This window comes from Scleropages formosus, chromosome 1 (genome assembly GCF_900964775.1).
Source record: "Scleropages formosus chromosome 1, fSclFor1.1, whole genome shotgun sequence".
Classification (NCBI taxonomy): domain Eukaryota; kingdom Metazoa; phylum Chordata; class Actinopteri; order Osteoglossiformes; family Osteoglossidae; genus Scleropages; species Scleropages formosus.
This window is the reverse complement of record NC_041806.1, coordinates 22,558,510-22,576,453: the sequence shown is the minus strand read 5'-3', so window position 1 is coordinate 22,576,453 and position 17,944 is coordinate 22,558,510. Positions and strand designations below refer to the sequence as shown.

General features: G+C 43.8%; 1 protein-coding gene across 1 annotated transcript in view; it reads right to left on the bottom strand.

Moving 5' to 3' along the window:
* LOC108933094 (interleukin-1 receptor accessory protein-like 1) overlaps positions 1-17,944 on the bottom strand; it is a 207,846-nt gene that overhangs the window by 88,744 nt on the left and 101,158 nt on the right. Inside the window, exon 5 of the mRNA XM_029251473.1 lies at positions 4,267-4,341. Coding sequence (XP_029107306.1) covers positions 4,267-4,341 — 75 coding nt within the window. The remainder of the gene's footprint in view (positions 1-4,266; positions 4,342-17,944) is intronic.

The window sequence follows — 17,944 nt, the reverse complement described above, 5'->3', positions numbered from 1 at the left end:
ATCTGCTTACACTTTACTTTACACATGGAAAACACTTAGGAGAGCAATAATAGGATACTTTCCAGGGGAGGTGATGAAATTGAATCAAGACCAATCAGGATTTCAGTCAAGAAGACCAGATTTCAAACCTTCCCATTTTCTTCTTTTGTAAGTTGAGATCAAATGATGAAAGAGCATCACTTCCTCAAATTGCATTCCTTTCCATCCATAAGTACAGCCCAGTTCTGAAAACTCTGGGATAACATTAAACATGGCCCACAAAGGGTTCGATCCATCTCCCCATAGCTGTCTAAATTTGTTCTGGACATCCAGTCAAATATTAAAAGGAATCAGACAAAGGAGAATCTATCATTGAGTAAGCTTTGAAAGGTCAAATGACGTACTGTTTTTTTTTTTTCTGATGGTAGCAGTGATGAAACCTGGGACTTGGGAGGTGAGCTCTTGCTGAGGGAGAGACAGAGGAAGACTTTTTTCGTTGTATTAATTACTTCACCTTTCCAGCACTGACAATGTTCATGATTATACAATGTAAATGTGAACACCTGGACGCAAATATTGACAAGATGTGCAGATGACAACAAGTACTGTATTGGCAATACTTATACTACACATTTCAATATTTCATATGATTTAAACTTTTCACATTCGGGAAGAAAATGTGACAACACAAATTAATGGATTATGCTTTACATCATTGGCTGGACGAGACAAATCCCGCAGGAATTAACCCATTCCATGTGGTCCTCCTTCCCCCTTCCGTCTCCATACCCCTCTCCTTCTCTTTGTCCCTCTCTCTACACACATCCTTTCCCCTCTCCATCTTAATCTGTCTTTCACTTCTCTTTCTACATCCCAGAAGTAGGACAGTGTGAACAACAGAGTACGTTGCCCCATATACCAGTTCTTTGAGTTCATAAAGCAAACCAGGGCATGACCCTACAAACTTTAAGAAAAGGAGGGGAAAGAACCTTGGGAAGAGTCAGGCACAGCAGCGGTTCAATGGAGAAGGGTGATTGTGTGCAACCTTTAAGAAACACCTCCTGTGTTCATTGCTTGATAGACACCATAATATACTGGAGGAAACAAGCCATAAACCTCATCATAAAATTTTGATCTCATCATTGCATCTTACAAAGGCAACTGGAGCGAAGCAGCACCGTACCATACCGTTTTTCAGGGGGACAAGGTCAACGATACCAGAGTTAGACAAAATTTATTCAAGGAAACCAGAGAGCAGCTAGAGGCTAGTCATATTCTACACAAGCAAAGTCAACTTGTTGTCCAGGGATACAAGCTGGCTGTCATCAGGTAGCAGCGGCAAAGTAGAAACGTGAGCAACTGCAGCAACAGCTGAACAATCAGAACTGTGTTAACCTCTTAGATTTGAAAGATGGAAATGTCGATGTCTCACTGTATACAGCATACCACTGGAACACAAATTCACAGAGGACATGAACCTTCATTCATCCACCTTACTACCCGAACACAATGTGAAACTTATCACCGAAAACCTACAGTAGTTTTCTCTACTATTCATCAGAATGCCTCGTATGGAAAAAACTACCTTAAGTAGGAGGAGGACAGACTGTACCATTCTTATCGATCTTGTCTGAATATAACGTAAATCAATATGAATACAAGCACAGATGCACTTTTTAAAACCTCTACTGCACAGAACTATTCAGATGAAGGCATTTTTATAGTCCCAATAAATGGATGGTGTAGATGTGCTGCCTGCTAGTGTGTAAAACATCAATGTCTCAGTTTTTAGTTGTCCGGAAATGAAAAAGTGATGGAGAACAAGTATGCACAGACCACCCGGCAAGCCCATCCCCAAGCAATCGTTATCAGTACCGATCTCAAATAAGTAATTCACATCTCTAAATCATCAGCACCATTACTGATTTTTATTCAATAATACTGATCCGCAAATAATCAATGTTGGTACTGAAACGTGCCTTTGAAAGGGATTCGCTGAACTATTGAAGGCTCTGTAGAATGGATGAGACAGCGTCTAAGGGCATGTAATCCAGTCAGTGAGGATGTATACCTTTTAATCCCTTTCAGGAAATTGTCTCAGCAAGTCTTAAATGAAGCAGGTCAAGAGGCCTCTTCACTTTAAATTCCAAACCTCTCTATAAGTCACAGTAACTTGGGTTTAAGTTGTACTTGTGCAACAGTGCACGTCGGTGATGAGGAGACCCAGGGAACACAAACTGGCCTGCTTAGCCTCGGTTGGGTGGGACGAATGGGTTCCTACAGGGGTGTATATGGAGCTGGGAAGATAGTGTCTTTCATGTTAAGTTACTTATGAAACCTGTAGCCTTCCGAGTGCAAATGAGAAAGGGGATCATAGCGATCGCGCCCGAAGAGGTGTACATCTGTGGTCACCCTTACCAAGCTACCCAGGGTGTCAAGTGCAAAAAAGCCCCACAGAACAAATTTCTACATTTGCTCTGCAGTAGAGTGGGGAGGCACAGCATGACTGGTCTGGCTTACCGTGAGGCTGCAAATGAAGAACTCAGGACATCTGAGGGAGCCGAGAGCTTTAATTGAGCACTGTTTAGTGAATCGATGGCACCGGTGGAACCAGACCATTCGGGGTGGGGCAGCAGGCTGACCGGCAGAACAAAGAGATGCTGGATGGAGAAAGAGCCGCTGCCGACCGTACCCCTCCTTTTCTGAGTCCTCCATATAGCACCGCAACTCGCTTCACACCTAATTTTCTGTCAGCATCGGTCATGTATTTGTCTGTGTTTTATGGAATACGATAACATTAAACAGTCTTAGGAACATGCGAGCATCATCTAATGTCAAAGAAATTACGGACTCAAGAAGACAGGGCTGAAATACTGTACCGCCTACACTGTTTATTTTCAATGTTTGCTGAAAGCGCTGCTTTGTTATGAAGAAAGACACGGAACAACAAAAAAAATGCAAACCCTGGCTACTACACGTGAACAGACTCACGCTGTCAATAAATAACGTCATTTGGTGAAAGTCCGTAATTCAAAAGCAGCAGAAGGAAAAAAATCTTTCTGGACGTTACTTAAACTATTTTGACATATAACTGCCTGCAATTTAGAGGACAGCTGAGGTAACGAAGTCAAGAAAAAAGGCTTACTTCCATTTGCAACATTATTTTTATTATTCATAAAGGGAGTTCCAGGGGAAAATACACAGCATCTCTCTGCACCTTTAATTCGCCTAATCAGACTCACTTCTCTGTAAAGCGTTGGGAGCAAAATTCTTACATATTACCATCTTTCTATAAAAATTTCATCATAAACCAGCGGATAAGCTTTCACAATAATCTGTCATTATCTTGAGCACACAGTTGCTGACATTTGGATTTTTTTTTTTTTTTTAAATCACAGATTTTCTTACGACACCCCGCTGAGCACACAACACCGATGAGGGTTTCACTTCAGAGTGGATTTGAAGAAGGCCAGCCAAGCCTTACGAAAACTGCAGCACATTCACAGAGACTAGTGACTGGGAGTACATCCATTATGACCTTAGCAACTGACCCTGGATCACTGAGCTCGCAGTGGTTACAGACAGGACTTGGGGAGGTCAAGCTGCATCTGAGCGTAGAAAATAACCGGCCAACGGCCGTCTGGGTACGGACACTTAGAACAGGCCCTCGCACGTCGCATTCCACAGCACCCATCTGTAGAACCGACATATGAAGCCAAACACAAAAGGCCTATTGTCTGATGGCAATCTCGCACATTATCGAGATGATTAAACAGGCGATCCGTTACCCGGCATCAGACGTGGCCGCAGCTACTTGCCATTCACAACACATTACGCGCCATGTGCAAACGGCTCCTGCCAGAACCAGGCAATATGCTCAAACATTTAATGTGTCCAAGCTGACCCCATTCCCAACAAAGATAAACACGATGCTGACAAACAATCGCCTCTCCTTGCAAAACAAATGGTATGGAACTTCAGCACCATATGGGCACTGTGCTTTTTTTTTTTCCCTGTAAACTTGTGCAAATTATCATAAGAAATTTACATCGACGAAATTGCACTTTTCAGATTTTAGAAAGTGCACCGATTGCCCGAGCTCCCATTTGCATCGAAAGCATGATGAGAAATGGGGTGATGTGGGACATCCCCACTGTTTTGATTTAAAATGGATGAATAATAATTGGCAGACACTGCGCTGCTTACATAAGAGAACCTGTTTGACTAAACCGAGATCCAACAGCTACCACCTGACGGTGAGATTAAACAAAGGACCCCTGAACTCACCCATCTGCATCTCCATGGTGATCATCTTGTTCTCTGAAGGAAAGAGAATCTTGGGGGGCTTGTCTGTCAAAGGGGCTGTGGAAAGACAAAAGGGGAAATTGAAGTGATATCATACTACCATTATCTACCAATTTTTTTTCAAACAGATCAAAGTCCACATAAAATACAGTTCCACATGGGGTTCAAGTCCATGAGAGGGTGATTTCCCAGAGCCTATGCCGGAAACAGCCTGGATGGGGTGCCAGTCCATCGCATGCACTCCAAGCAAGACTTGAGCCCTGGACCTGCCACACAGCAGGCACCGGTCAAACCTGCTGCACCATCACACCCCCACCATTCATACCCAGATTTTCAAAGTGTGATGTTAGTCAAAATCAGTTGTATGGTGGCAGTTGGGCCCTGGAAAGAGAGGATGGGACCTCCCTGGAACTGGAAAACTCTCTTCTGGCTGTCGAATGTGAATCAGGACAATTTCTGGGCACCTTGGTCTCATCACAACTAAAATAATGTACCATTGCAGAACATCACAGAGCTCGTTGAGGCCCAGAACCAGACACCAGCATCTTCGTCTGAACGGAAAGATGTCACGCTCGCAGCAGGATGCTGCACCTAGAGACGTGGGTCTGGCGTGAGACGCGGAAGAAACACGCACTTAGCAGCGTGTGTAAATTTATCATCGGTGCTTGTTGACCCCTGTGAAACTTTGCTGGGATACCGCAGTAGCTCAAAACCCACCGGGGGAAGCCGTTTCACCAGAGCGGCTCGGCCTGGCCTGGGTGTCGTGATAAAGATGGGAAAGACGCCGTTGAACAAGTATGGAGCAGAGATTACGGCGCAATGCGCCAGCCCATCACACTGGTCTCATAGCCACGCGGAGGCTCCTCTTAACAAGGAATCCTGGAGGAGCTTAAGCTGACATAATCCATTTAAAGCTCCCCGTGTGCGTGCTTGTGCGAGTCCGCGTGTGCGAACGTGTGTGCGCGCGTGCCGGCGTGCGTCCACAAAGTACAACAGCTTTCGCGCGTCCTGCTTTATTAAAGGCGACTTTTTGTTTTTCACGGCTGTTTCCAAATGCTCGGAATTACATGCAAGGTGCCGGAGCGCAACGCCTGAGAACATTTGTATGGTTGTTATGTCACTGATTGAGAAGCAGAAAGAGCAAGAGAGGGGATCAGAGCGCTGGCTTGGGAAGAGGGGGTGGATACAGGGGGCATCAAAAAAAAAAAAAAGAAAAATCACTGCGTTTCACTGCTGATGCACCTTTCCAAGTTTTGCCGAAGTTGGAGGCTCCGCCTTTACGAAGCAAAGCAATACGCAAACTAGTGCTACAGAACCAAGTCTCCTGCCATCCCCACCGAGAGGCACTTGCTCAAAATCCTCTTCGCCTTTGCATCCTGTAAAGTGAACGTCGCTTTAGCATTCAGCTGCAGCACTGAACACAAGAGGGAATGTTTTTCCCCTTTTCGGAAATGCATACCGTAGGAATAAGTGGGCGACGCAACCCACCGCTGCGGCCCTGTTGTCGGCCAGCGTTTCATACTCGGGGGCAAATTGATGTTGACACCATTTCTGAGGCGGCGACACAGCAGTGAGTGTTCAAAGGACCGGTCGCATTTCTCTCTCCACATTTTCATGGCAGAGCAAACTTCTCCTTGCCTCCTATCGGACCCCCGACAGAAAAAACAGAAAACGAAAAATAAAAGAAAAAAATAACATCCTGTACCCTGGTGTAAAGTTTCTCTCGGTTCCTTGCTCTACTTATGCTGTAAAAATATACCATTAACAATTTATAAAGTAAACAATGTGTGATATGAACAAGCTTCTTGAGTGGGCAGCTTGAAAAATAAGGTCCGCTAGATGTAGGTACCACACCCACCAATACCATTGCAAAGCCGTACCTAAAAACACATGTTCAGGTATTAAATATTCACAATGGGGGAAAATATTCTTGTTCCTCTGTTTAGGAGCTGAAACCTAACGTTAGTGGACTAATGCGTAAACAAACTGCACAATCCATTTTGTTAGTCTCTTTTCTCATTAATTTAGTTCAATCAGTGTCTATTAGTGTCAATCTCAGCCCGCCCCCCGCGCTGAATGCAGCACTCATAGACAGGGAGCCTCTTAAATAGACTGTAGAAAGGGGGCAGCATGGTGGCACAGCATGTAGCATTGCTCTCTCGCAGTACCTGAGTGGTGCAAGAGGATGTGGGTTCGATCCTGTTCAGTCTGTGTGGAGTTTGCATGTTCTTTCTGTGTCTGTGTGGGTTTCCTCTGGATGCTCTGGTTGCCTCTCACAGTCCAAAGACATGCTGTTCAGGTTCAACCATAGTGTGTGAGTAACAGAGAGAGTGTGTTCCACTGATGTATGAATGAGTGACACAGTGTAAGTAGTGTATCTAGCAGTGGAAGTCACCTTGGTGAGTAAGGTGTGTGGGCTTATAACACTACATAGAGTTCATTGGAACTTGCTTTGGAGTAAAGTGTCTGCTAAAGAAATACTTACTCAGTAACCTGTGCATTTGAAAGCTCCTCAGGAGGAGGAAAGGGAACATTGGGCCCATTGACAGTTGGAGAAAATCCTGCATATTTATGCTTAGAGGAAAGGAATAAATGCTGATAGTCCCCCATTTTCATCATGAACATCATTTGGAGGCTGTTTTTTATAGACTTCACAATGAGTTGGAGACAGACAGTGAGAGAACAGCAAAAGTAGGGGAGGTCACGCTTTTTAAAGTTCATCTCCACAAACCTCTTGTAGAAAATACAGGAAGAAGTCAAGTTACAGAAGACTTAGACACCGGTATTACTGAACTTCTCATCTAAAAGGTTATTGATTTATTCAATGACACAAACTCTTCATGATCATTATACCAGTGCTTTTCGAAGCGAAAGTTGTGGTGGTCTGGAATTTATTCTGCAAACACAAGGCACCAGGACAAGCAAGGTGCACCCCAGATGCAGTCTATGATAGCGTGGGCAGAAAGATTTTAGACTAGAGTTGGTCTGTCTGGCCCTTATAGTGTTTCTGCTGGACACAGTAAGTTTTATTATATGCATTCAGTTGACGATACACTTTTTTTAATACTGATCATGCAGTTTGGATACCATATGGTCAAGTGATTAAAGAAACAGACCTGCAATGAGCTGATCCGTCCCAGAAGGATCCCTGCAGCGCACCTTTTAGCGAAGTACTTGACCCATATTGCTTCAGCATGTGGATAAAACTGCAGAACATGACCAATAAACTAACCGCTCTTTCTCTGAGTGGTCCAGCTTACGCAGAAATGCGTAGGAACAAAACCCCTTTAATAAAGCTGCCGGCAATCATTCATTAAAGCCAAAAAACTCAGATTTTTGCTGCAGTAATTGCAACAAATGCTAGAGTGTGGTAAATGCTGCTATGGAGTTTACCCTTCCTGTAGCATGATCCTGGAACAAAGGCTACCGTAGGCTAAGACCAAGTCCGTGAGCAGCCTGCGCCCCCGCACCCAACGTCAGAGGGTAATTCGTCTCTCACAAATATGGCTCGCCTGTCTGAGGTTCCCTCAATCATAAAGAAGGACGAGGGGCGGTCACAACTGCACCGATGCAATCACTTTAATTGCAGCCTTGCTGGTCCATGGGGGGCCCCTTTCCCGACATTTACTAATTAATATCTACCGGTTTTGAATATGAATCACTGTGAACTATAAAGAGGGCAGCTTCAACCTTGCTGGATACTGAGTGCTGTATGTGCTTTACTTCCCCCTGTTTCCCAGGGATTTTCACCATGGTCAGGAGTACACAGAGAAGGAAACAGCGTGCGGGCTAGTGTAGGGTTCTTCAGATAAGATGGGTGGACACAGTATGACTGAACAAAACTAACCATCCATCCATCCATCCATCCATCTTCTAGACCGCTTGTCCTTCTAGGGTCTCAGCGGCAATAGGGAGAGCAGAGAAGCCTAGACGTCCCTGTCTCTCGCAACTTCCTCCAGCTCAACTTGGGAATCCCCAGCCGCTCCCAAGCCAACTGGGAGATGTAGTCTCTCCAGCAAGTCCTGGGCCGATCTCGGGGTCTTGTCCCAGTTGGCTGTGCCTGGTAGGTGCCTCCAAAGGGAGGCACCCAGGGGGCATCCTTACCAGATGTCAAAACCACCTCAACTGGCTCCTCTCAACGCGGAGGAGTAACGGCTCTACTCTGAGTTCCTCCCGGATGGCAGAACTCCTCACCCTGTCACGGAGAGTGAATCCCAACACCCTGCTGTAACCCCTTGAGAAAACTCATCTTCGTTAGAAAGAACATGAAATACATCACAGCAAAACGTGGAGCGAAAAACCACGGGATTGATTTATGTGGTCGTCATCTCTTGTGATGCGGTCAAAAACACTACTCCTCGTAGTGTGATTCATCAGTGTTAACGTGGGAGTTAAAATGGACTCACACAAAGTGCGGCTTCTTGTTTATTTTGCCAGCCTGTTCTTGTAAATTACCTTGTGTCCAGAACTATGACCCTAAAGCCTGTGCATCGCTGAAGGGACAGCTTCTCACTGGCCAGTCCGTGGAGCGTGGCCAACCTAACCAATGTCCCCGGAGCATCCCGAGTGTAACATTCATCACTCTTTGTGCCGCTTCGAAGCACTGATGAATAATATTTCACAATAAGAGCCACCCATTCTTTGTTACTGTCATTATCATCATTCTGCCACAGTTGCATTTAAATAATTCCACTCGTTTACTCCACATACAGTATGTTTACCAGTCTTAATGAGTGAAAATATTGTTTGCACAGAGGTAATTCAAGTCATTTAGTTAAGAGATATTCAAGGACATGAAGACAGTGCATCAGTATGGATTTCCATGTTTTCATATGAATCATTCTGCACATAGGCTTGGTCCTGTGATGAATACCTGCAAACTGTATGTCACATTGCACAACTCCACCGGTTGTTTCTTCATAGTTGTCACTAAGCAACCGGAAGATGTGGCATTTCATAATATAGGTCAAAATGACAAAGTGAAGATTTCTAATGGAATCAGAAGGATCTTTCATGAAAGGTAGTATAGTGCTCCTGTCACCGTTGAATTTCATCTCCAAATCTTAAATGCAAAAATGTAAAAATAAAAAGAAATGCATATATTAGTTTATTAATGTTCCTGAAATCCTGATATACTACAGTATTACTATTTCTAATGGTCATTTTTATAGACATTGTTAAAAGACAAGGGTGGCAAGCTCTACACAGACAAAAAAAGGAGAAAATAAAACAATTCATGCCCCTTAAATTCACTCAGATCTTAAACCATTATTCAGAAACGAAGAATAGAGACAAATAACTTAATTTAAAGGTTGGACTATGCAGTAAAGCACGTTATGTGTCATCACTGGGGGATGCTTTTCCACTCATTTCCTATGAGGCAAATTTGGGATTCATAGAAATCACAGAAAAGGATTGCTCTTTAAACCCATCAATGAAACAAACTCATGTTTTTGTTAACTGAAGACAACACTCACTGCATATGCGGGAAATAACTCTATTTACCTGATGGGAAACATGACATAATGGAGTTCATCTGCGGTTAAAAAAAAAAAAACAGGACATGGAGAAAAAAAATAAAATAATAAATATATATATAGACACACACAGACACACACTAACTAATGACAAGAACTTATGACAATGGGGATGGCAACATTTCGTATGACAGTTTCCTTGTTGCAGTTCGGGACATGAGTGACGTGCCAAGCTTGTGAATGAAATATGGGGACTGGTAAGGCCTGTGGAACAGGGAACTACCCATCCAGAAAGAGACGGAGGGAGCAACAATATGGCCATTGTCATAAATCCCAACTCAGATGGGAGGCTCAGTAAACACTCTCATTCTTGTTGGCAGGGAACAGTTCACTCAGAAAATCTCATTATGTTAATTACCACTTCTTTATAGAAAAAAATGCATCAATTATTGCGGTTCATAAAGAGACGTAATTTAAAAACTGCATGGAACATAATCATTCCCCAAAATGATTAGCTTTATATGTGGCACCACACAGAGGGATCTAAAAAGGACCATGGCGCGCTGTGCCAAGAATGTCATCACGTTCTCTGACAACCTGGAAACGAAATCAGAGGAGATAAATAAATAAATAAAAGCGCAAAAGGCAGAATAAATAAGACTGCATCTGTAGACAGGCCTCTGCTGCGAAATGTCAGCGAGTGATTTGAAGTGTGCGCACTGCAGAGAGGAGAGCGCAGAGAAGCACGTGCCTTGTGGGGGGATTCTGGGACTCTGACTGATCAAAAGCACGTATTGGGTTGGGAGCAACGGAATCGGAAATTAATTTTAAAATGTTGTGAATTTCTCAAATTGTGAAATGTTATAATTATTTTTGCATAAAATAGAACCAGGTTCTTAGTGTGTGTGTGTGTGTGTGTGTGTGTGTGTGTGTGTGTGAGACACACACTCTTACATATATAAGTGTATATATAGCAATTTCCTGCCAGGTGAATAACTGCCATTCTTGATCTTGTGTTCCACACTCCAGTAGGAATTATGTTTATTCTCTGCTGGAGGACACTGCTGTTGGAGTTATTTTTTTGAAGTCTGAATTTTAATTTTTTTGCGCGGCCTCCAGTTTGCACGATGCGGAAGACGATGCATGTAAGACCTGTCACACGAGTACAACCACAACTACTTTCAGCTGCTATCCAATGTGTCATTAGACCGAAACTGCTTTGCGTTGTAAAGAAATGGTAGCTCGTGGCAAAATGTTGTGTGTGAAACTTATGGGGGGACCCAAACACACAGCAGCACACACCAGCACCTGCTTACCACGCCTCCCCAACTCGTACATCTAGTTGCAATAAACACCTAGTTGCCGTAACTCCCCTATTTAAACCCCAGCTTGAAAATAAGGGACCAAAGACTCCAGTTCCAAAACTGGGATTGCTACCACACGTTTGTCCTTTATTTTCACCATGTTCCGGTCCCATTTCTTGCAGATAAAGCCTGTTATTGAGATCAAACTTGAGTCCAAGCGCCATCATGTATGAAGACTCAAATCTTTCCCAGTTACACCCCACTCTGAAAAACAGCAGCATGGTTGTCCACTGAAGTCTTCATTTCTCAAAGGTACTGTCAATGCCTGCACGAGGGCTGCCCTTGAAAAACCACAATGACTTTCAGTTCGTCTTCCTGGAGGAACTCCAGAAACCTGCGGCGAGAAAACGGCTACCTACACGACATGTCCAATTCCTTCTTCCATCACCCCGTAAACCCATTACAAGGAGTTCTTTCCTTGTTATTATAACCCCTTGTTCATGAGTAATCGTTGATTGATTATCGCTTCTGCACACAATTTGTCTCTCTTGTCTTGTGACTACGCCGCTAATTCTGTGCCAGGCTGAGGTTTCCGTGGATAACAGGATCTGACTCATTCCTCCCGCTTTGATACTTTGCTCCCGTCTGCTCTCAAACATCAATCCGCGGGCCGCAAAATGAGCGGCTATGTTGAGTTCAGCCCGTGTTCTTTACAAAACTCAATTACAGGCTCAAAGGAGGAGGAAAGAAAGACCAGCATTTGAAGCCATGCAAAACCCCAGCCGTAATTGTTCTGCTCCAAGCGGCGGTTCATAGGAAACACCGCGAAGGACAGCGCCTTATTGGTGATCAGCTGGCTCTGCTCCACTGGCTACACTCGCACCGCAGACCTTGAAGTTCAACACATCTGACATTTATTCTCTGGGAGCGCTGACATTGTAAATATGCACCAATCCAACAGTGAAATGTGAGTAAGTACTTGTGTAATTACATATGCTGGAGCATGTTCCATAAGAAATGGCGGAAGAAGCAAAGGCGACGGCTTCTAAGACAAGTTACATCTGTGACAAATACAAACGAAGAGAGACACGCAAGTAAAGTGCGAGGAAGCAGAAAAATGACTGCTATAAAATTTTCGATTTCTTAAAAGCAGAAGGGCTCTAACCACTGTCTGCAGCATTAATAAAATCCTAACCGTTTGTTTGTAGACTGTACGGGGAGCAGAAAACAGTTTTGCCGTTGCCCCACGTCACGTTTTAAGGCTATAATCACACGTAGCTGTGAAAAATATATTCTGCTGAATGTGTCTGACTTCTGATGAGTTTTGTGATCGTTCATCCAAAATCCAATTTCTGTTTTGGAGCTGAAGGCCTTCTGGATTATTCAAGCAGATTACTTAAGGTGAGAGACTGTGGCTGAATGGTAAATTGACGAATCGTGCGGCGAGAGCGTGATCACTGGACTCTCGCAACCGGCAGCTTCTCAGTCAAACGGATCTAAGCGGAGCTACAGCACGCTGATGGGGGAATGCTTGACTTACTCACAAAATGTACTTTGGGCTGAATTCGATATCTGCTGCAAAACCAGAAAGTAAACAGAACTGACACACACCGATATTTGCAGTGATTTATAACAAGTGCGACCACCTCGCGGACCGTTGTGGTTGAGGGAAGTCACTGCGTTGAGACATAACCACCCAAACAAGAGCCAGTCCTGCTCTCTGGACTTCTGGGAAGTGATGACATCACTCCTGCAAAATCAAGAAAGAACTACCTATTAAAGCCTGTACAGGTGAAATAACCAAGCTGCACACACACACACACACACACGTGTGCCGAGATGCCAGATGATGACGGATGGGGTGGGGAGATCTAATAAAAATGCTTCATCTGCTCCCATTAACTCCTCTCCCAGATCAATCCCCTTACATCCAGCCCAGATGGAATTAATGGGGTCGGAGTCCCATTCACGCTTCATTACAGTCCACTTCTCCAGACAGCCGCAGACATGATGGAACTACCTCACTGATGAGGTAATTATAAGGAGGTGCCGGCTGGGAGCAACTCCTCGAAGGAGGGACCTCACCGAAGGTCCTGCAGAAGCAGAAGGCCTCTTTCGCACATAAAAGTATGATGTATAACTGAAGCACTTAGTTAAGTCTTATTAGTATTAATAATTTACTAGGTACTTTGAATTGTTGAAGCCGTATATATATGTCCCCGTCTCAAATGTAAATGTAGCCCAGCTGGTGCAAGAGGGACGTACAAGGATTCTCTTTGCAGCTGCTGTTCTTCAAAATGATTTGTATCGATTATTAACCAGTATTTCGTTGACACCTTTTTGAAGGTGACACTGCTGGATACTATAGACTCCCTACAATTACACACATTTAGCAGCACACGCAGAGTGTACATGGGGCAGCTGATAATGTAGTGGTTAGAGCCGCTGCCTCCGGACTCAAAGGTTGCAGGTTTGAATCCCACCTCCAACTGTAGTACCCTTGAACAAGGTACCTACCTTACATTGCTCCCATAAAATTACCTAGGTCTGTAAATGGGTAAATAACTAAGTCGCTTTGGAAAAAAGTGTCAGCAAAATGAATAAATGTAATGTAAATATGCACAACAGGGGCATTTTAACATCACCAATTTACTTGGAACATATCTTTGGATGGTGGGAGGAAACCAACTGCAAAACATGGAGCGAACGTACTGCACCACTGTGCCGACTACTGATTTAAGGTAGTGGAAAAGCATGACTTTAACCCTCTGTTATAGCATCGTGATTTTTTTTTTTTTTTAAACACACCTGATCATCTCCTGTGATTTGTGCATTTTACACCAGTATAGCAAAGTGGTTTCCACCCAGGTCTCCACCCTGTCCAGTACACAACCTATGCCTGGTCAACCACCATAACCTCTCAAATGCCACAGGAAGAGAGGTCAAGGGTAGTTCCTACCAGCTTATGTGCTCCACAGTTATACCCAGTGAAATAGTGGTCCTCTTAGATGTGACAATGCAGTTCTATGATGACTTGTATCAGGATATGATTGAATCCTCCATAGGTTTTGTGTTTGGAAATACATGTCATTTATGTGCATCCCTCCCACAGGCCCATTATGTGCCATACTGAAAGCAATCGCCCTAACAAAAGCATGTGTCCAGTCAATCTACATATTCCACCGCTCATGCCATGTGCATCTGTAGAGCTCATTAGCCCAATTACACTCAGGTGTAGTCCAATTAAACCCAGGTGTGCCCCATTTGAGGGTCTAACAAGGTCCCGGAAGGCAGAGAGTGGGTGGAAAAAAAAAAAAAAAGGGTCTCTTTGGGCTTCTTTGGAATGCTACTGAATAGGTGCTTTGTCCTCAGAAAGAAGGCTTTTCTAGTTTAAATTGTAAATATAATTGTCAATGTGGGTGGCACAGTGTGAGAGGACATGGGTTCAATGCCCCCCTTAGTCTGTGTGGAGTTTACATGTTCTCCCTGTATCTGCATGGGTTTCCTCCCACAGTCCAGAGACATGCTGTTCATGTTCACCCATAGTGTGTGAGTGACGGAGAGAACGTGTTCCACTGATGTATGTATGTGTGACCCATTGTAAGCAGAATATCTAGCAGTGTAAGTCACCTTGGTGAATAAAGTGTGAAGGCTGATAACACATTTAGATTTATTCATTTAGCAAACGCTTTTCTCCAACGCAGGGGGCACGGTGGCGCAGTGGGGTTGGCCTGTGCTTGGTGTCTGGTGGGTCTGGGGTCTGAGTCTCGCTTGGGGTGTCTTGTGACGGACTGGCGTCCTGTCCTGGGAATGTCCCCTCCCCCTCCAGCCTTGAGCCTTGTGTTGCTGGGTTAGGCTCCGGCTCACCGGGACAAGCGGCTTCAGTCAAGGTGTGCGTGTGCTTTATCCAAAGGGACGTACATGTCAGAGAAATAAAATTTGTGCATTACATCACGAGAAAGAGAAACATACTTGCAGACGTGTGATTGTTAAGTAAACTTTGTTTCTTTCCACTGTATGCACCGATGTTCATCGCACGAGTAGGTGCATAAAACTCAGAATAGAAGATTCCTGATCAACTTCCTACAATTTTTTTTTAAAGGTACACAAACACTTACGTAGAATGTACAATGTACTATTTCCAACACTGCATGGAGTTCACCGGAAGTCGCTTTTGAGGAAAGCATCTGTTAAATAAATAAATGCAAATAAACCAAGTCCAATCACTCTTGAGTAGTTCCAGAAAATTGTGATGCTACATTTAAATTCTATTGAATATGTTTTTGTCAAAGTACTATCTACAAGCAATAATAAACTGCAATGCATGTAATTAAAAATATATGTATTGCCTTGATACATATACTGTATATATATACACACACACACACACACACATTTTCAGAACCGCTTGTCCCATACGGGGTCACGGGGAACCGGAGCCTACCCGGCAACACAGGGCGTAAGGCCAGAGGGGGAGGAGACACACCCAGGACGGGACGCCAGTCCGTCGCAAGGCACCCCAAGGGGGACTCGAACCCCAGACCCACTGGAGAGCAGGACTGTGGTCCAACCCACTGCGCCACCGCACCCCCTGTATGTATGTATATATATATATATATATATATATTGGCCTGGCTGTATTCCTACATCTACAGGGTGATAGATGATATGGCATTGATTCTGTTACTAAATTATATGTGAAAGTGTTTTAATTATCTTCTGTTACAGAAAACAACGGTAGGGGACTTTGCCCCAGCTGAGGGTCTGGTAGCGGTCTTGAGTTAACTGCTGAAAAAACTGTACTGTTTTGTTAAAACTGAAAGTTTAAATTGTGTGGCACTGGCTCTGCATTGTACACAAACTGTGACATTTTCTGGTTTTTGAGCCACAAAAAAGCTGTCCCTGGTGATCAATCTGTGCAACTTCTACAAGGACTGTGTTTTATTTAGGTGAAATATCAGGCACTTCTATATTTTTCAGTTTTGGACAGAAACATATTGTTTTACTTTCTTAAAAACCCCTCTAGACCTACACAGTGAGATCATTAAAAGTCACTGGTTAGAGCTTCTGCCTTTGGATCTAAAGGCTGCGGGTTTGATCCCCTCAACCAGTTGTAGTACCCTTGAGCAAGGTACTTACCTTAAATTGCTGCTCTTAAATTACCCAGCTGTATAAATGGGTAAATAATTGTAAGTGTGTAATAATTTCAACCTTAACATTGTAAGTCGCTGTGGAGAAAACCTAGAGTTGAATGAATAAATAAGCTTTTAAGATATACGTACACAGAGTAAACCACAGGTAAAGTCCATTATGTCATTTACGTTTATGGGTCAAGTGGGGGCGCAGTGGTGCAGTGGGTTGGACCAGCTCCTGCTCTCTGGTGGGTCTGGGGTTCGAGTCCCGCTTGGGGTGCCTTGCGACGGACTGGCGTCCCGTCCTGGGTGTGTCCCCTACCCCTCCGGCCTTACGCCCTGTGTTGCCGGGTAGGCTCTGGTTCCCCGCGACCCCGTTTGGGACAAGCGGTTTCAGACTGTGTGTGTGTGTGTGTGTGTGTGTGTGTGTGTGTGTGTGTTTATGGGTCATTTACTTTCAGGACTTTAATGGATGCATGATAGCACAAACTAGCATAATTCCAGGTAATTGCAAAGAACTGACTTAAGACACCATGGCGATTGTTACAGCGTGATATTAAATCAAGTCTCTTCAGTCATGGAAACGAACAGATGTACGTGAGTTTCACGTCCCAAATAAAAGTGGCGGGGGGATGGACGGACAGTAAAAAGACATGCAAAGTCATAATACTTGTTCCGTGATTTCTGACGAGAAAACCTGTGAAAGGAAAATACAGTCCAGAGCCAAATTGCCATGTAATTACCTTTGATGAACATCAACGTTATCTCTGAGCACACGGGAACGGAAATGCTTTGCACACGTCGTCTCTGACAACACTTTGCCAAGGACTGCTCACTAATGGAGGCACAGATAACCTTTGTAGCCACTGATAAGCATTTTATAATTTATATGGTCTATTTATTTCTACATAATTGAGCACTTAACATTTTATTTGACCCCTGGTAAAAAAATAAACTAATAAACCGTTGCTCAGAACTGAACGAATAAACTCAACAGCCATGTTCAATGTGATAACAGGAAGCTATTCTGCACTAACCTTCATTGATCCCATACAGAGGATTATACTTCTCTAAAAAAATCACAGATCACAATTATGGACATAGTTGTAATGGTATTAGGTTGATATCCAAATGCCAGCTATACCAGTAAGTATTAGCTATAAAAGAGGTCTAAAAATTGGCAATTTGATATGAGTTTTCAAAGCAACGTGCCAAAAATTCCAAAAATATGTTTTGAGGCCCTTCTGGAATGTTGAGAGGGATTCAGTTGTTCCGAAGGAGAAAGGGAGCCCATTCCACCACACTGGAGCCAAAACCAAGAACCTGTAGGGTTCTGATTTTGAACCCCTTGTATGTGGGACCACCAAGTGGCCAGAGGTGGAAGATCACAGCTCTTGCTGGGCTGTAGGGATTGCTCAGATTTTGTAGGCATGAGGGACCAGATCCGTTGACTGCCTCATAGGCCATATCCAGTTATGAACTTGATACGGACAGCAACAGGAAGCCATTGGAGAAAGAGAAGGGGAGAACTTTGCTCCTTTGCCTTTGAGTAAGGAACTTAAAATTAACACACCACAGTAAAGATAAACAAATTTGCAAGTAAGGTACTATTCAAAGTGGCTTTTGACTGTATGGGTATTGACTATGTATTGGTTGAGCAGATCATTTTGGACCAGATGACTGGGTTCTGGGGTTTCTGCTGCCAGAAAACATGGGAAGGATTTTATTTTGGGTTTCTAACTTCCCT